The 23,814-nt window shown below is 46.9% G+C and overlaps 1 protein-coding gene across 2 annotated transcripts in view; it reads left to right on the top strand.

Moving 5' to 3' along the window:
- Positions 1-20,796, top strand: part of smpd4 (sphingomyelin phosphodiesterase 4) — a 94,343-nt gene extending 73,547 nt beyond the window's left edge. For both annotated transcript variants that reach the window (XM_063031699.1, XM_063031698.1), the window contains 5 exons: positions 6,970-7,175; positions 7,800-8,036; positions 15,764-15,895; positions 16,588-16,716; positions 18,881-20,796. In XM_063031699.1, coding sequence (XP_062887769.1) covers positions 6,970-7,175; positions 7,800-8,036; positions 15,764-15,895; positions 16,588-16,716; positions 18,881-19,198 — 1,022 coding nt within the window. In that variant the 3' untranslated portion in view covers positions 19,199-20,796. The remainder of the gene's footprint in view (positions 1-6,969; positions 7,176-7,799; positions 8,037-15,763; positions 15,896-16,587; positions 16,717-18,880) is intronic.
- The last annotated feature ends 3,018 nt before the right edge of the window (positions 20,797-23,814 follow it).

The following is a 23,814-nucleotide window of genomic DNA, read 5'->3' as shown; positions in this document are numbered from 1 at the left end:
TGCCTTTCGTGTGTTCAGCAATTGATCTTTAAACACCCTCCACATCTCTGTTGTGCACTTGGCGGAAAAAAGATGTTACCAATTAACTCTTACTTCCTGCCTAATGCCCTTGTAGTTTGTCCTACTCCAATTTAACACTCTCCTGCAAGAAGCATGCCTGTCCTGAACTATCCTAAAAGTTGAAGGGTTGCGGTCACTGCTTCCGAGCTGCTCTCCCACTGAAAGGTCAGTCACCTGACCAGGCTCATTATCCAACACCAGAGCCAGTACGGCACCTCCTCTTGTTGGATGTCCACATAATTGATTAATAAATCCCTGTGAATACAGTTAACGAATTCTGTCCCACCTAGTCTCCTTGTACTAAGGAGGTCCCAGTTTATATTGGGGAAGTTTTAAATCTCCCATAACAGCAACCCTGTTATTTTCACACATTTCCTCAGTCTAATTACATATCTGTCCCCCGACGTCCCTGTGGCTGCTGAGGGTCTGTATTACAAACCCATCAGTGTGACTGCACCCTTCCTATTCTTGACTCTGTCTCTGAATCCTCCATTACGAGTACAGCTGTGACTGTCCCTGACTAGTAGAACATTCCCACCCTTACTTCCTTCTCTATCTTTGCTAAAACTTTGTAAACCTAGTACATTAATCACCCATCCCAGCCACCCCCCAAGCAAATTTCTGTCATGACCACATCATGGTTCCATGTCACTGATCCATGCTCTTTTATCATCTTTACTCATTTGCATTAAATTACATACATTTCAAACTATCCAAGCCATTAAACCTATTGTTTCAATTCTCCTCCTGACATCTACATTCCTGTCCGATCTTTCCCTTATTGACCCGGTGCTCCAGTTCCCAGGTCCCTGCAAAACTAGTTTAAACCCTCCTGAGTAGCACTAGCCAACCTCCTGGCCAGGATATCTGTCCCTTTTGTACAGATCACCCCTTCCCCCAGAAGAGGTTTGAATGATCCGCGAATTTGAAACCCTGCCCCTTGCACCATCTCCCGAGCTGCTCATTCATTCACCTCTGCTATCGTCCCATTCCTACCTGCACTAAACTTCCAAGGAGATTACTACCTTGGTAGTCCTCCTCTTCAGCCTCTTTCCTAACTCTACATACTCACTGTAGAGTTTTCTGCCTATGTCGTTAGTGCCAATATGCGCTACGACCTCTATCCCTTTCCCTTTGAAAATATAAGAACATAAGAGCAAAATTAGGCCATTCAGCTCATCAAATCTACTACTCCATTCCATTTTTCCCCCGTTATTACCTCACCGATTTACGAGGATGATTCCTGGAATGCAGGGGCTAACATATGAGGAGCGTTTGTCGGCTCTTGGACTGTATTCATTACAGTGTAGAAGAATGAGAGGGGATCTCATAGAAACATTTTGAATGTTGAAAGGGTTGGACAGAGTTGATGTGGAATGGCTGTTTCCCTTGGTGGGTGAGTCCAGGACAAGAGGCCACAGTCTTAGAATTAGAGGGTACCCAGTTAAAACAGAGATGAGGAGAAATTTTTTTAGCCAGAAGGTCGTGGATTTATGGAATTCGTTGCCACATACAGCTGTGGAGGCCCGATCATTGAGGGTGTTTAAGGAGGAGATTGACAGGTATCTAATTAGTCAGGGTATCAAGGGGTATGGGGAGAAAGCCGGAAATTGGAACTAGATGGGAGAATAGTTTAGCTCATGGTGGAGTGGCGGAGCAGACTTGATGGGCTAAATGGCCCACTTCTGCTCCTTTGTCGTGTGATCTTGTGATCATGGCTGATCCCGGATCCGACTCATCCCCATACACATGCCTTCTCACCATATCCTTTGATGCCCCAACGATCAGGAAACTATCAACTTCCACCTAAAATATACCCATGGACTTGGCCTCCACCACAGTCTGTGGCAGGGCATTCCACACATTCACTACTCTCTGGCTAAAAAAAAAATTCTCCTTACCTCTGTTCTGAAAGGTCGCCCCTCAATTTTGAGACTGTGCCCTCTAGTTCTGGATACCCCCACCAAAGGAAACATCCTCTCCTCATCCACTCTATACAGTCCTTTCAGTATTCAGTAGGTTTCAATGAGATCTTCCTGCATTCTTCTAAATTCCAGTGAGTACAGGCCCAAAGCTGCCAAATGCTCCTCATTTGTTAACCCCTTCATTCCTGGAATCATCCTCGTGAACCTCCTCTGGACTCTCTCCAATGACAACACATCCTTTCTGAGATATGGGGCCCAGAACTGTTGACAATACTCCAAGTGCGGCCTGAATAGTGTCTTATAAAGGCTCAGCATTATCTCCTTGCTTTTATATTCTATTCCCTTTGAAATAAATGCCAACATTGCATTTGCCTTCTTTACCACAGACTCAACCTGTCAATTAACTTTCTGGGAGTCTTGCACGAGGACTCCTAATACCCTCTGCACCTCTGATGTTTGAACCTTCTCCCCATTTAGATAATATTCTGCATCATCATTCCTTTGACCAAAATGTATCAGCGTACATTTCCGGACGCTATTACATCTGCCACTTTTTTTAGCCCATCCTTCTAATTTGTCTAAGTCCTGCTGCAATCGCATTGCTTCCTCAGCACTACCTACATCTCCACCTGTCTCTATCATCTGCAAACTTTGCCACAAAGCCGTCAATTCCATTATCTAAACCATTAACAATGTGAAAAGTAGTGGTCCCAATACTGACCCCTGAGGAACACCACGAGTCACTGGCAGCCAACCAGAAAAGGCCCCTTTTATTCCCACTCGCTGCCTCCTGCCTGTCAGCCATTCCGCTATCCATGCCAGTATCTTTCCTGTAACACCATAGAAATTGTAGGTGTCCCCCGCTTTTTGAACGTTCACTTTACGAAACCTCACTGTTACAAAAAACCTACATTAGTTCCCTGTTTTTGCTAACAGAAGGTGTTTTCACTGTTACAAAGAACGGCAGCGCGCGATAAAAAATCAGCCTGTGCCCCGAGCAGCCGCTCTCCCCCGGATTCGGAACTGCATTCTAGCCGGCATTGCTTAAACACGTGCCTGTGAGCAGCCGTTAGCGAGATGAGTTCTAAGGTATCAGAAAAGCCTGAAAGAGCTCGTAAGGGTGTTACACTTAGCGTAAAACTAGACACAATTAAGCGTTTCGATCGTGATGACTGAAGTAAGGACAAAGTGAGTTTGGCTTGTGGAAGTTGACGAAGGTGATGTTGAAGAGGTTTTGGCATTCCATGACCAAGAGCTGATAGATGAAGAGCTGATGCAATTGCAAGAGGAAAAGGATAACAATCGAAACCGAATGCAGTAGCAAATGGACCGAAGGTGAAGTTGTCCAGGAACTGAACGTGAAGCAACTGTGTGAGATTTTCGCTGCAATGATAAAGTACAACTTTAATTTTGAAAGGGTACGTCGGTTTAGGGGATATTTGCAGGATGGTTTGAGTCCTTACAAAGAACTATATGATAGAAAAATGCGCGAGGCTCAGCAGTCAAACAAGCTTTCCACATCAGCCACAGCAGATGACGAACCTTGACCTTCAACATCGAGGCAGGCAGACATAGAAGAAGATGACCTGCCTGCCCTGATTGACGATGAGATGACACCCCAGTGTCCCACCACCCCAACACCCGGGCCGCGGACAGATACCGATTCGCGGAAAATGCAGCGGTAGCCGGGAGGCACACAGCACATCTTTAAGAAAAAAGCCGAAATAAACACGTTAATTAGGTGCCGCCCAGCACGTAATTAATTAGCATGTGTATTTAGACTTTTTTCTTAAAGATGTGCTGTGTGTCTCCCGGCTACCGCTGTACCCCTGCATGCTTCACGGATCGGTATTGGTTCGCTGCCCGGAGGGTGGGGACCACTGCACCACCCAAACTCCGACGACTCAGTCTAACACACCATCATCAGTGTGCTCTGTTATATTCCGGATTCCGCTAAGTGATACTACACACATACATTATTTCTACTTTATATAGGCTGTGTATTTTTATGTGTTATTTGGTATGATTTGGCAGCTTCATAGCTTAAAGGTTACTGGAGAGAGTGTTTTTGCCAACAGTGCTTGCATGAGATCTTCTGCCAAGAGCGCTTGTGTGAGATTTTCGCTACGGAGAACAGTGCCAGCAATGATTGTGGAAAAATATTTCAACTTTATATAGGCTGTGTATTTATCATATCATTCCTGCTTTTACTATATGTTACTGTTATTTTAGGTTTTATGTGTTATTTGGCATGATTTGGTAGATTATTTTTGGGTCTGTGAACACTCACACAATTTTCCCATATAAATAAATGGTAATTGCTTTTTCGCTTTACGACATTCCGGCTTACGAACCGTTTCATAGGAACGCTCTACCTTCGGATGGCGGGGGAAACCTGTATCTTGTTAAGCAGCCTCATGTGTGGCACCTTATCAAACACCTTCTGGCAATCAGTGCAAGTGACAACTACTGCCTCTCCTTTGTCCACCCTGCTTGTTACTTCCTTGAAGAACTCTTAACAGTAATTTGTCAGGCATGATTTCCCTTTACAGAAACCATGCTGACTTTGACTTATTTTATCATTAGTCTCCAAGTATCCTGAAACCTCATCCTTAATAATAGACTCTAACACTTTCCCAACCACTGAGGTTAGGCTAACTGGCCTATAATTTCCTTTCTTTTGCCTTTCTCTCTTCTTAAAGAGTGGAGTGACATTTGCAAACTTCTAGTCCTCCACGCCCATGCCAGAATCAAGTGATTCTTGAAAGGTCATGACCAATGCATCCATTATCTCTTCAGCAACCTCTCTCAGGACTCTGAGATGTAGTCCACCTGGTCCAGCTGACTTATCCTTCAAGGTTCCCTAGCACTTGTTCCTTTGTAACAGTAATGTCAGTCACTCCTGCTTCCTGACCTTCATGAACCTCTGGCACACTGCTAGTGTCTTCCACAGTGAAGACAGATGCAAAGTATACATTAAATTTACCTGCCATTTCTTTGTCTCCCATTACTACCTCACCAGCTTCATTTTCCAGTGGTCCAATATCAACTCTCTCCTCCCTTTAACTCTTTATATAACTGGAAAAAAATTGTATTCTGCTTTATATTATTGGACAGTTTGCCCTCGTATTTCATGTTTTCCCTTCTAATAGCTTTTTTAGTTGCCTTGAGTTGGATTTTAAAAGCTTTGCAATCATCCAACTTCCTACTCACTTTTGCTACCGTATAAGCCCTTCCCTTAGCTTTTATGTAGTCTTCCTAAACTCTGTCAGCCGTGGGTCACCTACCCCTGCCATTTGAGAACTACTTCTGTGGAACATGTCTATCCTGCGCTTTGTGAGCTATTTCCAGAAACTTCAGCCATCTCTGCTCTGCCGTCATCCCTGCCACTGCCTGGGCGAGCTCCTCGCTCATGCATCTGTAATTCCCTTTATTCCATTGTGATACAGATACATGTGAGCTTTGCTTCTCCCTCTCAAAATGCATTATGAATTCAATCATATAATCACCTTTATGTTAAGCTCCCTAATAAGATCTGGGTTATTACACAACATGCGATCTAAGGTGGCCTTTCCCTGAGGAGGCTCAAACACAAGCTGCTCTAAAAAGCCGTCTCGTAGGCATTCAACAAATTCCCTCTCTTATGATCCCACACCAACCTGATTTTCCCAATCCCTTTGCATATTGAAGTCCCCCATTACAATTGTGCCATTATCCTCATTACGTGCCTTTTCCAGCTCCCTTTGCAATCTCCTGCAGCTGCTCTGCTACGTCCTGAACTCTAGCACCAGGGAGGCAACACACTACCCTTGTGTTTTTGTTTTTGAGGCCACAGATTCTCCTGTCTGTCTCCTAAACAGTCCCTTATCACTACAGCACTGCCTAACTTTATCCTTCCCTGCTGAGTCTCCGAGCTGGCTACACTGCCACAGCCACTAGCATGGCCACTGCGGCTGTGCCCTGGTGAGTTATTCCCTCGGCAGCATCCAAAGACGTATACTTGTTGCTGAGTTGGTAGGTTAATTGGGTGGCCTGTTACTGTGCTGTATCTCAAATAAAAGCTCGATGGCATGAACATCAAGTTCTCCAACTTCCAGTAATTTCTCCCTTCCCATCTTATTCTGGCTTCTGCTGACTTCCTTGCTGGTCCTGATGAATTATCTTGGCTCAAAACATCAATTCTTTATTCACCTCAATAGATGCTGCCCGACCTGCTGAGTTCCTCCAGCAATATTTTTGTGTGTGTCTCAGTTTCATTCTCAAGTTTGAAGATCCTTTAGTGAATCTCCATCCAACGGGATGTTGCAAACCTTTTGCAACTGTACTGTGACTGAGCCCCACCAGAAAACAGAGCGGGCACCTCACGTCTTGTGAACAGCAGCTCCCCATAGATGCCAGTGAAGATTTACCCGGTCATCAGAGTCTGTGGTGTTCCCTGAAGAGGAAACTGCTGCTCTGTGAAATAATCATATTAAAATCCACCTGCCCACTTCCCTTCGATGATTGTCAGACAAACTTGGAGCAGAGAACAATACGACACAGTACAGACCCTGGGGCTGTTGATGAAATCTAACCCTTCCCTCCTATAGAGCCCTCAATTTTTCTAAACTCCCTGTGCTTGTATAAGTGTTTCTTAAATGTCCCTAATGTATCCGCCACCGCCATCACCCTTGGCAGGGTGTTCCAAGCACCCGGAGCTCTGCCTTTTTTATATATGTTTAAAAATCTTGCCTCTGACATTCTCCCCCCACCCCTCTCCAATATACTGTCCTCCAATCACCGTAAAGTTATGCCCTCTCACATTAGCCATTTCTGCCCTGGGAGAAGTCTGGCTGTCCAGTTCAGGTTGTGTTTAGGTTTCTAGTTTGACACTCGAACCTCTGGTATGTGTACGAGCTGAGCTGGAGACAGTGGATTCCTATCAGTACTTCATGTGAACAGGCACGAGCTGATCCTCAGTGACCGTTTGTTCCTTGCCTTACAGCGGAGCGTCAGTTTATGGAGCCGGATCCAATACACCATCCGAGGCAGCACCGTGTGTTTGCCTCACCAGCCTTTGGTAGCAGCTTCGTATCCACCTGGCATTCTCCAGTGGCCGACACCACCTTCCGGGTAAAGGGCCACGTCTATAACCTGGAGGGCCAGGACTGTGTCTACAAGCAAATGTTCGGACCCGAAGTCAGGGGCCTGGTGAGTCCTCTCAGCAAAGTGGGCCGATGTGGGCTCTGTTGTCACAGGTTAGGGTGACAGACAGCACAGGGTCCACAGCCTACATTCTCCACGGCATATGCTGAGGAGTCAGGGTGCTGGGAATTGAAACATTAGACACCGAGCTTCTCATGCATTGTCTTCTCCCCGCACCCACCTGATGGAGCATTTTCTGCCTTTAGCGTGTTGATCAGCAGTGTGGCCACCAGGGCTGTTTATAATTGAACCTCTGCACCACTCTGTCCTGCTCCCACATTGGTCCTAATGCTGGTCAAATGGACCCAGATTCTCTTCCTTCACAAGATTATTAAATTTTATTTAAGCAGTTACACTGTCCACACCTTACAATTTTGTATTAGCCTGATTTCCAGTTCCCTCACTGACAGACTCCTCGCCTGGCCTCTCCCCCTCGGGGGCCCCCTGCCCCGCCTGGCCTTCCCCCCCCCCCCAGGGGCCCCCTGCCCCACCCGGCCTCCCCCCTCGGCGGCCCCCCCTGCCCCACCCAGCCTCCCCCCCCCCGCCCCGCCTGGCCTCTCCCCCTCGGCTCCGTGTTAGATGTTGTGGGTGGGTAATGAAGCAGTTTGCCCAGTGTGGTTTGTCCTGCAGGTAATGAAGCTAGCTCATCTGATAGCACAGGCCAAGCAGACAGCGAAATCCATCTCTGACCACACTTCCGAGCAGTCCACGGGCCACTCGCTCATGTCCTTACTGGGCCTTTCCACCTACAACTTCAACACTTCTGTTTATGGAAGCAATGATTTGGATGACCTGGGACCGGATGAGATACGGAAAACAGACGAATATTTGGAAAGGTCGCTGGAGTACCTGTGTCAAGTGTTCAAGGTTGGTCGGTGTTTGCACAATGCACAGCTGAGCCATGGCAGTGTGCTGTGGAGAACACCGTTCAGTGTTACTCCCCCTCCCCAGCTTCTCATTGTCACATTATCACTGGGCTCTGTAAGGCCGCTGTACCAAAGGTACAGACACAAAGGTACAAGGATTCAGACACTTTCATCTCATTGGGCACTGCTGCAGGGTTGCCTGGAGCAGTTGGGCTGCTGAAAACAGCCTGTGGGATAATAACATACGTAGCAGCAGGAGTCGGCCATCTGACCCGTCGAGCCTGCTCCGCCATTCAATAAGATCATGGCTGATCTGACCATGGGCTCATCTCCACCGACCGGCCTTTTCCCCGTAACCCTGAATTCCCCTACTATGTGAAAATCTATCTAGCCTTGTCTTAAATGTATTTACTGAGGAAGCCTCCACTGCTTCATTGAGCAGAGAATTCCAAAGATCCACCACTCTCTGGGAAAAGCAGTTCTTCCTAAATCTACTCCCTGAATCTTGAGGCAATGTCCACTAGTTCTCGTCTCACCAACCAGTGGAAACAACTTTCCTGCCTCTACCTTATCTATCCCCTTTCACAATTTTGTACATTTATATAAGATCTCCTCTCATTCTTCTGAATTCCAGTGAGTGCAGACCCAGGTGACTTAATCTCACCTCATAGTCTAATCCCTCATCTCTGGAATCAACCTGGTGAACCTCCTCTGCACCACCTCCAAAGCCAGTATATCCTTCCTCACGTAAGGAGACCAGAACTGCACGCAGTACTCCAGGTGCGGTCTCACCAGTACCCTGTACAGTTGCAACATAACCTCCCCGCTCTTAAATTCAATCCCTCTAACAATGAAGGCCAACATCCCATTTGCCTTGATAGCCTGCTGCACCTGCAAACCAACCTTTTGTGATTCATGCACAATCACTCCCAGTCCCTCTACACAGCAGCATGCTGCAATTTTATTTAAGTAGTAATCTGCTCTTCCATGTTTCCTACCAAGTGGATGACCTCACATTTATCAACATTGTATTCCGTCTGTCAGACCCTTGCCCACTCCCTTAACTTATCAATATCTCTCTGCAGTCTCTCCGTATCTTCTACACAACTTGCTTTTCCACTCAATTTAGCATCATCAGCAAACTTAGATACACTACACTCGGTCCCATCTTCCAGACTGTTAATGTATATCATGAACAGTTGCGGGTCCAGCACTGACCCCTGTGGCCCACCACTCACCACTGATTGCCAACCAGAGTAACATTCATGTATCCCAACTCTCTGCTTTCTATGAGTTGGCCATTTCCCAATCCATGCTAATACATCACCCCCAACTCCAGCATCCTTATCTTATGGCTAAATCTTTTATGTGACAACTTATCAAGTGCCTTCTGGAAATCCAAGTAAGTAACGTGCATCTCTCCACTGTGCTCATTATGTCCTCAAAGAGCTCCAGTAAGTAATTCCATTCCCGTGGCAGCTTGCAGTACATTTTTAGTAACGTAGCACAAACAAGCTTGGGTGAAGTTCAGCCCCATCGCCTGTGGTCAGCACAGTTCAGCCTCTGTTGACAGAAGGTCTCACCTTCAGGCTGGGTGTAAAGCCACAGCTGCAGTTGGGCTCCAGGATAAAGTGGCCATGTGGCATTCAGTCCGTGTGCACCATCTCCCCATACAATACTGGAATTACTCCAACAGCTCCTTCCAAACCCTGGGCTAAGTCTTCTCGCTGCACACGTTTGCCAACCCCTCCGCAAGCCGCACACTGTCCTGATCATTTCTGTTACTGTGTCTCAGTCCTGGAACTCCCTCCCCGATGGCCATCTGACTGTCTGCGGTGGTGCTGGCCGGCGGCTCTCCACCAGCACCTTCACACAGTAAGTGTTGGCCTTGCACAGATGACCTGGTCCCATGCAGCAGAAGAGATGAACAGTCATTCACTTTTAATATTTGATGTTGGATGCTGTATGACACCTGATGAGGTATCCCTCGTAATCTTTGAGACATTGTATTGATATCAACAGGCACCATTGTCTGGAAGTAATTCACTGATTGTTTTCTCTTGCATTGCCGAGCTCCGGGTTCTGAGGTTTGCAATGTGAAACTGGGCTGTGGAGGCCAAACCTCTCCCTTTCTGCCTGTGGCTACCCTACCCTAGCCTTCAGGGGGGTCCGGAGGTTTCTCGTCCTCTTCCTTACCATGTAGCCAACCTTGCAGTTTTGCATGGTGTTTATTTATTTATCTTTTTTATTGTAATGTATTAAATCTTGTGTCTTGCACTGTACTGCCACAAACAATAAACCTGTTGTGGTTTGCAGAGCCTCGCTCCCCAACCAAACACCAAAGTCCTAGTGTCCTGACACCTACCACTTTACTTTCTCATCCATTTCTTCCCCCAGACGTTCTTTCTCTAGTCGTCTTGACCAGTTCTAGTCCATAAGCAGCTTGACTCTCCTAGGCAGTGGCTGTGGCCAGCTCTAATGTAACTGACTGCAGCTTTTGCAGTGACTGGTATGTACTGTGTGGTTTTCTGCAGAAGGATCCTCAGTCTGTGAAGGGAAACTAACCAGTGTTCTTTTAGCTCCATCTTTTCTCCTGTGAAGTACAACATTAACAGTTAGTAAGTTTTTTAAATTAGTAATGTGATTATCTCAGATTACACAGCAGACATTCATTTTTGCCATTGTTTGCTAATAACAGACCAATTGGCTTCTCAGTTGCAACCCAGAAACACAGTCCCTTCTAACCAAACTGTCCAGCTCAGAGATTGATACATAGAAAACCTACAGCACAATACAGGCCCTTCGGCCCACAAAGCTGTGTGAACATGTCCCTATGTTAGAACTAGCTAGGCTTACCCATAGCCCTCTATTTTTCTCCATGTACCTGTCCAGGAGTCTCTTAAAAGACCCTATCGTATCCGCCTCCACCACCATCACCGTCAGCCCATTCCACACACTCACCACTCTCTGCGTAAAAAAACTTTCCCCTGACATCTCCTCTGTACCTACTTCCAAGCACCTTAAAACTATGCCCTCTCATGTTAGCCATTTCAGCCCCGGGAAAAAATCCTCTGACTATCCACACGATCAATGCCTCTCATTATCTTATACACCTCTATCAGGACACCTCTCATCCTCCGTCGCTCCAAGGAGAAAAGGCCAAGTTCACTCAACCTATTCTCATAAGGCATACTCCCCAATCCAGGCAACATCCTTGTAAATCTCCTCTGCACCCTTTCTATGGTTTCCACGTCCTTCCTGTAGTGAGGCGACCAGAATTGAGCACAGTACTCCAAGTGTGGTCTGACCAGGGTCCTATATAGCTGCAACATTACCTCTTGGCTCTTAAACTCAATCCCATGACTGACGAAGGCCAATACACCCTATGCTTTCTTAACCACAGAGTCAACCTGCGCAGCAGCTTTGAGTGTCCTTTGGACATGGATCCCAAGATCCCTCTGATCCTCCACACTGCCAAGGGTCTTACCATTAATACTATATTCTGCCATCACATTTGACCTACCAAAATGAACCACTTTACACTTATCTGGGTTGAACTCCATCTGCCACTTTTCAGCCCAGTTTTGCATCCATAGAACCATAGAAACTACAGCACAGAAACAGACCCTTTGGCCCTTCTTGGCTGTGCCGAACCATTTTCTGCCTAGTCCCACTGACCTGCACATGGACCATATCCCTCTATACACCTCTCATCCATGTATCTGTCCAATTTATTCTTAAATGTTAAAAAAAGAACCCGCATTTACCACCTCGTCTGGCAGCTCATTCCATACTCCCACCACTCTCTATGTGAAGAAGCCCCCCCCCCAATGTTCCCTTTAAACTTTTTCCCCCTCACCCTTAACCCATGTCCTCTGGTTTTTTTCTCCCCTTGCCTCAGTGGAAAAAGCCTGCTTGCATTCACTCTATCTATACCCATCATAATTTTATATACCTCTATCAAATCTCCCCTCATTCTTCTACGCTCTAGGGAATAAAGTCCTAACCTATTCAACCTTTCTCTGTAACTGAGTTTCTCAAGTCCCGGCAACATCCTTGTAAACCTTCTCTGCACTCTTTCAACCTTATTTATATCCTTCCTGTAATTTGGTGACCAAAACTGAACACAATGCTCCAGATTCGGCTTCACCAATGCCTTATACAACCTCATCATAACATTCCAGCTCTTATACTCAATACTTTGATTAATAAAGGCCAATGTATCAAAAGCTCTCTTTACAACCCTACCTGCCTGTGACGACACTTTTAGGGAATTTTGTATCTGTATTCCCAGATCCCTCTGTTCCACTGCACTCCTCAGTGCCTTACCATTAACCCTGTATGTTCTACGTTGGTTTGTCCTTCCAACGTGCAATACCTCACACTTGTCAGTATTAAACTCCATCCATCATTTTTCAGCCCATTTTTCCAGCTGGTCCAAGTCCCTCTGCAGGCTCTGAAAACCTTCCTCACTGTCTACTACACCTCCAATCTTTGTATCATCAGCAAACTTGCCAATCCAATTTACCACATTATCATCCAGATCATTGATATAGATGACAAATAACAATGGACCCAGCACTGATCCCTGTGGCACACCACTAGTCACAGGCCTCCACTCAGAGAAGCAATTCTCTACCACCACTCTCTGGCTTCTTCCATTGAGCCAATGTCTAATCCAATTTACCACCTCTCCATGTATACTTAGCAACTGAATTTTCCTAACTAACCTCCCATGCGGGACCTTGTCAAAGGCCTTACTGAAGTCCATGTAGACAATATCCACTGCCTTCCCTTCATCCACTTTCCTGGTAACCTCCTCAAAAAACTCCAACAGATTGGTCAAACATGACCTACCACGCACAAAGCCATGTTGACTCTCCCTAATAAGCCCCTGTCTATCCAAATGCTTGTAGATTCTGTCTCTTAGTACTCCCTCCAATAACTTACCTACTACTGACGTTAAACTCACCGGCCTATAATTTCCCGGATTACTTTTCGACCCTTTTTTAAACAACGGACCAACATGAGCCATTCTCCAATCCTCCGGCACTTCACCCGTAGACAGCGACATTTTAAATATTTCTGCCAGGGCCCCCGCAATTTCAACACTAGTCTCCTTCAAGGTCCGAGGGAACATTCTGTCAGGTCCCGGGGATTTATCCACTTTAATTTTCCTCAAGACAGCAAGCACCTCCTCCTTTTCAATCTGTACAGTTTCCATGGTCTCACTACTTGATTCCCTCAATTCCATAGATTTCATGCCAGCTTCCTTAGTAAATACAGATGCAAAAAACCTATTTAAGATCTCCCCCATTTCCTTTGGTTCCGCACAAAGCCGACCACTCTGATCTTCAAGAGGACCAATTTTATCCCTTACAATCCTTTTGCTCTTAATATACTTGTAAAAGCTCTTTGGATTATCCTTCACTTTGACTGCCAAGGCAACCTCATGTCTTCTTTTTGCCCTCCTGATTTCTTACTTAAGTATTTTCTTGCACTTCTTATACTCCTCAAGCACCTGATTTACCCCCTGTTTCCTATACATTTCATACAACTCCCTCTTCTTTATCAGAGTTGCAATATCCCTTGAGAACCAAGGTTCCTTATTCCTATTCAATTTGCCTTTAATCCTGACAGGAACATACAAACTCTGCACTCTCAAAATTTCCCCTTTGAAGGCTTCCCACCTACCAATCACACCTTTGCCAGAGAACAACCTGTCCCAATCCACGCTTTTTAGATCCTTGCTCATTTCTTCAAATTTGGCCGCCTTCCAGTTCATAACCTCAACCCTAGGACCAGATCTATCCTTGTCCATGATCAAATAGAAACTAATGGTGTTATGATCACTGGAACCAAAGTGCTCCCCTACACAGACTTCTGTCACTTGCCCTAATTCGTTTCCTAACAGGAGATCCAATATTGCATCCCCTCTAGTTGGTCCCTCTATCAGTGTCTCGCTGTAACCTCTGACAGCCCTCTACACTATCCACAACACCCCCAACCTTCGTGTCATCAGCAAATTTACTAACCCCTCCCTCCACTTTCTCATCCAGGTCATTTATAAAAATCACAAAGAGTAGGGGTCCCAGAATAGATCCCTGAGGCACACCACTGGTCACCAGCCTCCATGCAGAATATGACCCATCTACAACCGCTCTTTGTTTTCTGTGGGCAAGCTAGTTCTGGATCCACAAAGCAATGTCCCCTTGGATCCCATGCCTCCTTACATTCTCAATAAGCCTTGCATGGGGTACCTTATCAAATGCCTTGCTGAAATCCATATACACTACATCTACTGCTCTATCTTCATCAATGTGTTTAGTCACATCCTCAAAAAATTCCATCAGGCTCGTACGGCACGACCTGCCTTTGACAAAGCCATGCCGACTATTCCTAATCATTTAATTCCTCTCCAAATATTCATAAATCCTGCCTCTCAGGATCTTCTCCATCAACTTACCAACCACCAAAATAAGACTCACTGGTCAATAATTTCCTGGGCTATCTTTTCTCCCTTTCTTGAATAAGGGAACCACATCCACAACCCTCCAATCCTCCGGAACCTCTCCTGTCCCCATTGATGATGCAAAGATCATTGCCAGAGGCTCAGCGATCTCCTCCCTCGTCTCCCACTGTAGACTGGGGTACATCTGGTTCAGTTCTGGTGACTTTATCCAGCTTGATACTTTCCAAAAGCTCCAGCACATCCTCTTTTTTTTAAATATTTACAACAGCCTTTGTACACCACGGTTCCTGTACCCTACCATCCTTTCCCTGTCTCATTGGAACGCATCTACGCAGAACTCCATGCAAATATCCCCTGAACATTTGCCACATTTCTTCTGTACATTTCTCTGAGAACATCTGTTCCCAATCTATGCTTCCAAGTTCCTGCCTGATATCCTCATTTCCCCTTACTCCAATTAAACACTTTCCTAACTTGTCTGTTCCTATCCCTCTCCAATGCTATGGTAAAGGAGATAGAATTGTGATCACTATCTCCAAAATGCTCTCCCACTGAGAGACCTGACACCTGACCAGCTCAATTTCCCAATACCAGATCACTGTTGCTTCCCCCAGGTAGACCATCTCCCCCAACAGTACTCAAACAGGAGTACTTATTAAGGGGACAGCACCTGCTTCTTGCCCTTCCCTCTCCTAACTGTTACCCACTTCTCTGTCTCCCGAGGCCCTGGTGTGACTACCTGCCTGTAGCTCCACTCTATCACCTCCTCACTCTCCCTGACCAGACGACGGTTGTCGAGCTGCAGCTCCAGTTCCCTAATGTAGTCCTTAAGGAACTGCAGCTCGACGCACCTGGCGCAGATGTGGCCATCTGGGAGGCTGGGTGTCTCCAAGACCTCTCACATCCGACACCGAGCACAGAAAACTGGCCTCACACACATACTTTCTGTCTGTATTGTAAACAGATAACCTACCTTGCCTTGACCCGTTATCTCACAAGCCCCGTTGAGCCAAAGCTGACGCCCGCTCTATAAAGCTGTCTCCTTTAAACTCCTCTCACTGGCTGACGTCCACACGCTTTCACAGTCCTGCCCCGATGAAACCGCTGAAGAAATAAGCCCAACCCCAGTTCCTTCCCCACCACCAACTGGCCACAGCTAATGTTTCAAACGTGGTAGAGTGCTGGGAATCGCTAATGTTCTGATGACGATGACCGGGTAAAACCCTGCCTGATGAGGTCCTGTCTGGTCTGTGCAGCTCAGCACCCCTCAGCTGGCACCGCTGGCACTGAATGTGGGAACGGGCAGTGACGAGAATGGGAAGCACCAGCTGCCCGATTACATCCAGGCGGAGGACAGGCTGATGCTGACCCAGCTTGGACGTTACCAGGTACGTATACAGCGACCCAGACCACACTGTGGATCTTGGCAGTTATCTGGGGAAGTATTTCCATCAACGTAACCGTATTCATTAGGTGGGGGTTATTTTCCGGGGAGACTGAGGATGGCTGTTCGGAATTCTCCTCTTATTGAGATGTAGTCCACTTGCAGGGGCTGTGACTCTGGTATTGTGCGAGTGATACTGATGGAATAAGACCATAAGACAAAGGAGCAGAATTGGGCAGTCAGTTGTGACGGATTGGATCTCCCAGCAGTTCTAGTCTCCAGTGCCTGTGACAGGTGACCTTCTCCCTGCCCCCACTCCCTATCCCCAAGTGTGATCCTGGTCTGGGTTGTGGTAAGGGCAGAGAGTGGTGGGGGGTGGGGGAAGAGGACAAGGAAGGGTAAAAATGAGGCGATGGCTAATCCTAGTCACATTCCTTGCAGGAAGACCCAGGCCCCTGCCCCTGGGGCAGGCTGTCAGTGTTATTCACTAGCTTGGTGTTTGTGAACTCTCCCACCTGCAGAAGGAAGGCTCGAGTAGGCACGAATGTAGGTTCCTCAGAGTGGGAGAGGGGAATGGAGCCTGGGAAAAGAGGAATCTCCCCGACTCCCAGCAGTGTGTAGGCTAGAGGGACTGTCGGTTGCTCCAGCCATTGGAGGGCTTGGCAGATCGATCCATTGAACTGTTTATATTTGCAGATCATAAATGGTCTCCGAAGGTTTAATGTGGAATACCAGGGTGATCCTGAGCTCCAGCCGATTCGCAGCTACGAGAGCAGACTGTTAGTGCGGCTGTTGTACCGACTGTCGTGTGCCATTAACCAGCGGGTGAGTCTCTGGGTCTCACACTCTTCTCCATGTGGGTGGAGAATAATTCTGTTGCTCTTGGGGATCGGGGGATATTCTCACTGCTGTCGAAGGTCTTCCTCTGGGTGATCAGAGCGTGTAAGGAATACCCAGACCAGGTCTTTGACTGCCTTGGAAAAGGAAAGCCCAACTGATGGCCATCATGGGGAAGACCCACTTCAGTCACTAAATGCCTGCTGCTGCTGAGTCTCCTTGGTGGAGACACGATGCTGGAATCTGGAGCAACACAGTCAGTTGGAGAAACTCAGCAGGTCAGGCAGCAGCTGTGGAGCAAAATGTTTTGGGCCAAGACTGGAAAGGAAGAGGCCAGAAGCTCCTCAAACTGCTAATTTCCTTCAGTATCTTGTTTATTGCCACAGAACGTGCTCTCTCTTGTATCTTGTACACTTTGTGCCTTATGGGCAACACTTATTGATGCACTGTGGCTCCTCACACCTTAATATTATGCCCCCTTCTATTTGGTATTTCCACCCTGGAATCGTCTGTCTATCTACTCAATTTATGCCTCTTATATTGTACACCTCCATCAAGTCACTTTTCAACCTCCTCTCCAAAGAGTAAAACCCTAGCTTGTTCAATCTATCCTTATAAGACATGCTTGCTAAACCAGGCACCACCCAGGTAAATCTCCTCTACACCCTCTCGAAAGCTTCTACATCCTTCCTAAAATGAGGCGACCAGAACTGAACACAAACTCCAAATGTGGTTGTAGAGCTGCAGTCTTGCTTCATGGCTCTTAAACTCAATCCATAAGACATGGGAGCAGAATTAGGCTGCTTGGCCCATCAAATCTGCTCTGTCATTCTATTGTGGTTGATTATTACCCCTCTGAACCCCATTCTCTCGGCTTCTCCCCAGAACCTTTGATGCCTTTGCACTAATCCTACATTAATCCGATTCCTCCTCCTGCCATTCGCACCAGCTCCTCCCAGGTTCCACCACTCATCCACACACTAGGGACAATGTGCATGTCCAACTTGTGTCTCTGTGGGATGTATGAGTGAGGAATCGGGAACACCCAGAGGAAATCCAGCCAAGCCCAGGACAACCACGCAAACTGCACAGGCAGCACTGGAAGTTAGGGCTGAACTAGGGTCTCTTGTATGGTAGTAACCACACCACCATCCCTTGGGGAAATTGTCCATTGCAAACCTGTAAGAACAAAACAATATTGAACTCAGCAGAAACACATCTGCATATTGTGTAACGAGGTAAGATTAATCAAAAAATCTGTAGTAAAAGGTGGGGGTTGTGAGGAAGTGATTCTGATAAAATTTCACATTCGATATTTGCTTTGGGAGACAAACAAGTCGGAATTAGATTTACTTGGGCAGGTAATTAGATTAGGAACTTGGGTTACTGCCATGATCTGACAGAAGGGACGGGTTTTTAAAAAAGCATAATTCCCAGCGTAATTTCCCTCTGCTCCCTGGAATGTGTTGTTGGAAAGAAAAGGCTTACAAAGCTGCAAAGGGTGTGAATAGATCTGAGGGTGATTGAAACTTGAAAGGGAAATAAACTGTCAGTGTTAACCGAAAGGAAATATTAGAACAGATCGTAAATGTCGACAGCTGTGTAAAGCGGAAGGGAGCACTTAAAAGTGAACATGGCATTCATAGTCATCGAAAATGACAGCATAGGAACAGGCGTTTCGGTTTGTGCCGAACCATTTAAATTGTGTAGTCCCATCGACCTGCACCTGCATTATAGTCCTTCCATCCATGTCCCTATCCAAACTTCTCTTAAACGTTGAATTCAGAATTGCATCCACCATTTGCTCTGATGTTGGCAGTGGGAGAGGTCTGTGTTCTTGCACAGTCGATGTGATAACATGGCAAATAAACCACTGGTGATTACTGCAAGGGCTCTGGGACTGCATGTCCATTAATTCATTCAGCAGTTGAGGAGGCTCTGGAAAACTCGTGCTTACAGGGAAGGGTTCACTGGACTGAGTGCAGTGATGAAGGGTTCTCCTTCTCGCAGGGAGAAGATGTGGTTGGGGTGTATAGCTTTGATCCTCCTCTTGTTTTGAGGGAAGTGGTTGTTCAATGTTTCAGCAAAAGCTTGCTAGCTGTGCACCATTTTACAGATGTGAAGTAAATGATGCCTCTGTTCTGTCTTGCAGTTTTCTGCTGAGATGGAGACCCTGTGTCAGCAGCAAGGTGTTTTGGGAAAGGTAGCCTGCTATTACCTGACCAGCCCTGACCAGGCCCAGAAGTTCAGGTCCGTTCCGCTGACACAGCGGCCTCCTCGTCAGCCCCGTCTCAGCCTGCGTTTCTTGGGCAGTTACCGAACGCTCTTCTCGCTCTTCCTCTGCATGGTCATTGGTGCCACGCTCCATCTGAACCCTCTGACCTCCATCATCCTCATCCTAACTCTGTGGTTTCTCTACGGCGTGGTCTGGGCCCTGTGCTCAGTCCCAGCAAAGCCCCACCAGCAATGAGTACCCAGCATTTCCTCGCCAATGCACTGGAGGCAAATTTAGGATCAAAGCCAAGGTTTTCTAAATGATTTTTGAACAGTCCTTACTGTTGTAAATGTGGAGAGAACTATTTATTTTTACAATGGTGTTGTTTGTGACCATGTTCTATCATAATTTTAATATTCAATACAATATAACCTGTGAAGTTCTGGACCAGAAACACTGAGGAAGTTTACTGATTGTTGTATTCAAATGGAGCATCTGCATTTGGATTTCCTCCCCACCCAGCAATTTGTTTCTAAGCCCTGGATTTTGGCTTTGCCTCCGCTCAAACCAAGCCTTGCTGGCCAGTTCTTGCTACACAGCATTGACGCTGTGCTGAAGATATGCAGCTCACACGGCAGGCAGGGTTGCTGGAACTCGTTCTGCAGCATGTCACAAACTCCGCAGGATGGTTCTCTTGATTTTTGTGCGTAATCGTAATTGCTCAATGAGTCAGGATATAAGCTAGAGCTGGGAGCAAGTGCAATGAGAGTGAGACACTGCATGATTCCTTTCAGGCCATTTGGCCTGGCGAGTTTATACTGGCTCACATTCGCAACAATCCCTATCACTAGGGGTGGGTTAGCCTCAAACCCCATGCAATCACAACATCTGAAGCTGGGTTTACCGTGCTGGTAATCCCTGGGAAAATGAGTCTGTCTGAGAACAGCTTGAAAACTGCACTGGTTCACCAGCTTCCGAGATGGTGCAACTCACACAAAATACTGCAGGAACTCAGTGGAATGAATAAAGAGTCAAGACCTTCTTCAGGACTGGCAAAGGGGGAAGATTGCAGAATGAAAAGGTGGGGTTGGGGGAAAGGAGGATAGATAGATGGTGATGGGTGAAGCCAGGTGCGTAGGGGAGGTGAAGGGCTGGAGGGGAAGGAATCTAGTTGGAGCAGACAGTGGACCTTAGGAGAAAGGGAAGGAGGAGGGGTCTTGGGGGAAGTGAGAAGAGATGAGTTCTGAGTGGCGAATAGGGGAGGGGAGGGAAGTTTACTGATGTTCGTGCCTGTAGCTGAATGATACCAGGCTGCAACTCCAGCCAGATTCACTGTGGTGCTGCCGTACTGACCCTGGGCTCACTCCATCTCCTTGATGGCTTCCTGACCCCTTTAAATCCAGCTACCCACAGAAACCTGTCTCCCTCTGACGCTTTGATATGAGATTCTGCCAGATGCTGTAAATCTTAAGCAATACACACAATATGCTCCAGGAACTCAAAGTCAGGCAGCATCCATGAAGGGGAATAAACAATGTCTTGACCCAAGACACATTTATCAGAGACCTTCATTAGTTTCAATGAACGGTCTCTGTCCCAAACATCAACTGTTTACTCCCCTCCTTGATTCTGCCTAACGTGCTGAGTTCCTCCTGGACAGTTGTGTGTATCTGCCCCTTCTCTGGTTCCATTATAACGTTACTGACCAGCAGGTCCACAGCAGACCCTGTCTACTGCAAATTAGTGAAAGCAGAGCTGTTGCTGCCTCGGGATGTCTTCTTCCCCACAATGTTGTTGCTTAGCTCCAGGGAGTTCCCTACAGCAGCCTATAGTGTTTTTAATTAAATAAAGAAAATACTGTTTAAATATGAAGTACCCTGGACAGACAATTGTGTCTGGTTTCTAATGCTGGTGAAATAGAACAAGATATGAGATGTGACTAATCCTTGCCACATCGAGCAGAAGGTAATGAAACTCCTGAATGATTTAAAACCTATTGATGCAGGGGAAGTTGGGAGTCAGCTACAGACTAGCTTCAGTGGGTATAGGTGAGGTCCTACGATGTTGCGGAGAAGCTGCTGGAGAGGATCGTTAGCAATTTGATTTCTGCGCCATTTGGCAAAACAGCGTTATTAGGGAAAATCAGTGGGTGCACAGTGATGAACAAGTCCTCAGCTACACCATTCATTGCAGCTTCAAGCAAAGGGAACATTGTGATGAAGTGGCAAGGGATGAAATCACTTCATTGAATAGAGATGTAACAAGATGCAAGCAGCTAGTGGTATTAAACATGGTGGTGTCACTGGGAGTTGTGTGGACCTGTGCTGTAGCAGCAGTGAAGTGACAGAGTGTCCACATCATACCCATCTACACTAGTCCCACGTGCTCACATTTGCTCCACTACCGTGGCAATTCAAGTGCTACGTTCACCCCTCCCCTCGAATGAAACATCTACTTGCAGGTAAGTCGACATCCGTACGGGGGAAGTAATGAAGAGGGCCAGCGTGTTTCTGTTAGGTGTTCAGATCCAGGAGTAAGAAGCACAGGGAATGCTGTGGCTGCTGATGGATATTAAGGGTTGCAGAGGGAAACAGTAGCATGTGATGTGACAGGCCCTCCGTACGTGGCAAGGTTCTGGTCCTGTGAACTGTTCAAAGGCTGGGTTCCCACTCAGCCGAGGATCCCTGCAGTGGCAATCCATCCTGACCCTCACTCGGATGTTCAGACTGTACCCAAGGAGGATGGGTGTAGGGAACTAATGTAAATGGAAATTAGGAAAGCAAAGAGTGGTCACGCTGGCAGACAGGGTGATGGTAAATTTGGAGGTACTCTGCCCTTAATAGAAGAAGGGAAAGAGTAGGGACAGCATGGGCAATCTGAGTGCAGCTAGTATGTGTAGGTGAGGATGTAAATGAATACTGAGGAGGAATACTCCATAGGGAAGCTACTGTAGTGAATTCTTGGGGATATAGTAAACAGCCTGATTTGGGACAGTTAGCTTTGCTTTGTGTGGGGCAAGTCATGTCTTAGAGTCATAGAGCCTACAGAACAGAAACAAGCCGTTTGGCCCATCTAGTCTGTGTCAAACCTTTTGAGCTCCCTAAATCCATCGACTTACACCCAGGCCCTGGCTGTCCGTGCCCCTCCCATACATATATCTATTCAAATTTCTCAAATGGTGAAACCAAACCTGCACTAGCAGCGTGTTCCATCCCCCGAGTGAAGATCTTTCCCTTAAGCATTTCACCTTTCACACTTAACCCATGACCTCTATTCGGGTAAATGCAAGCAGGCTTTTTCCACTATCTATTAATAGGCATCCGTTAGTCTCGTGAGACCATGGATTTGTGCCTTGGAAGGTTTCCAGGGCGCAGGCCTGGGCAAGGTTGTATGGAAGACCAGCAGTTGCCCATTCTGCAAGTCTCCCCTCTCCACGCCACCGATGTTGTCCAAGGCAAGGGCACTAGCTTGGCACCGGTGTCGTCGCAGAGCAATGTGTGGTTAAGTGCCTTGCTCAAGGATACAACATGCTGTCTCAGCCGAGGCTCGAACTGGCGACCTTGAATGCCTTAACCACTTGGCCACGCGCCCACACCACTATCTATACCCCTCATAATTTTGTATACCTCTATTAAATCTCCCCTGAATCTTCTATGTTCAAGGGAATAAAGTCTGAACCTGTTTGACCTTTCCCCCTGAACTCTAGTCTAAGCAATATCCTTGCAAATTTTCTCAGCACTTTTTCAATCTTAGTTAAATCTTTCCTGTAGGCAAGTGATCAAAACTGGGCACAATACTCCAAATTGGGTCTCATCAATGCCTTATACAATTTCAACATAAGATCCCAACTCATGCACTCAATACATTAATTTATGAAGGCCAATGTGCCTGCCATAAGCTGTCTTTATGACCCTAGACACGAGGAAATCTGCAGATGCTGGAAATTCAACACACATCAAAGTTGCTGGTGAACGCAGCAGGCCAGGCAGCATCTCTAGGAAGAGGTACAGTCGATGTTTCAGGCCGAGACCCTTCGTCAGGACTAACTAAAAGAAGAGCTAGTAAGAAATTTGAGGGGGGAGGGGGAGATCCAAAATGATAGAAGACAGGAGGGGAGGGGTGGATCTAAGAGCTGGAGAAGGGGGAGGATGATGGGACGGGAAGTCTGGGGAGAGAGAGAAGGGGGAGGGGAGCAGGCAAGGAGTTATACTGAGAAGGACAGGAAGAAAAAAAGGGGGAAATATATATATAATTAAATAAATAACAGATAGGGTACGAGGGGGAGGTGGGGCATTAGCGGAAGTTAGAGAAGTCGATGTTCATGCCATCAGGTTGGAGGCTACCCAGATGGAATATAAGGTGTTGTTCCTCCAACTTGAGTGTGGCTTCATCTTTACAGTAGAGGAGGCCGTGGATAGACATATCAGAATGGGAATGGGATGTGGAATTAAAATGTGTGGCCACTGGGAGATCCTGCTTTCTCTGACGGACAGAGCGTAGGTGTTCAGCAAAGCGGTCTCCCAGTCTGCGTCGGGTCTCGCCAATATATAGAAGGCCACATCGGGAGCACCGGACGCAGTATATCACCCCAGCCGACTCGCAGGTGAAGTGTTGCCTCACCTGGAAGGACTGTTTGGGGCCCTGAATGGTGGTAAGGGAGGAAGTGTAAGGGCATGTGTAGCACTTGTTCCGCTTACACGGATAAGTGCCAGGAGGGAGATCAGTGGGGAGGGATGGGGGGGGACGAATGGACAAGGGAGTCGCGTAGGGAGCGATCCCTGCGGAATGCAGAGGGGGGCGGAGGGAAAGATGTGCTTAGTGGTGGGATCCCGTTGGAGGTGGCGGAAGTTACGGAGAATAATATGTTGGAC

The sequence above is a fragment of the Mobula hypostoma genome, chromosome 23 (genome assembly GCF_963921235.1).
Source record: "Mobula hypostoma chromosome 23, sMobHyp1.1, whole genome shotgun sequence".
In the NCBI taxonomy this organism is placed as follows: Eukaryota; Metazoa; Chordata; class Chondrichthyes; order Myliobatiformes; family Myliobatidae; genus Mobula; species Mobula hypostoma.
This window is presented reverse-complemented; position numbering and strand designations above follow the sequence as displayed.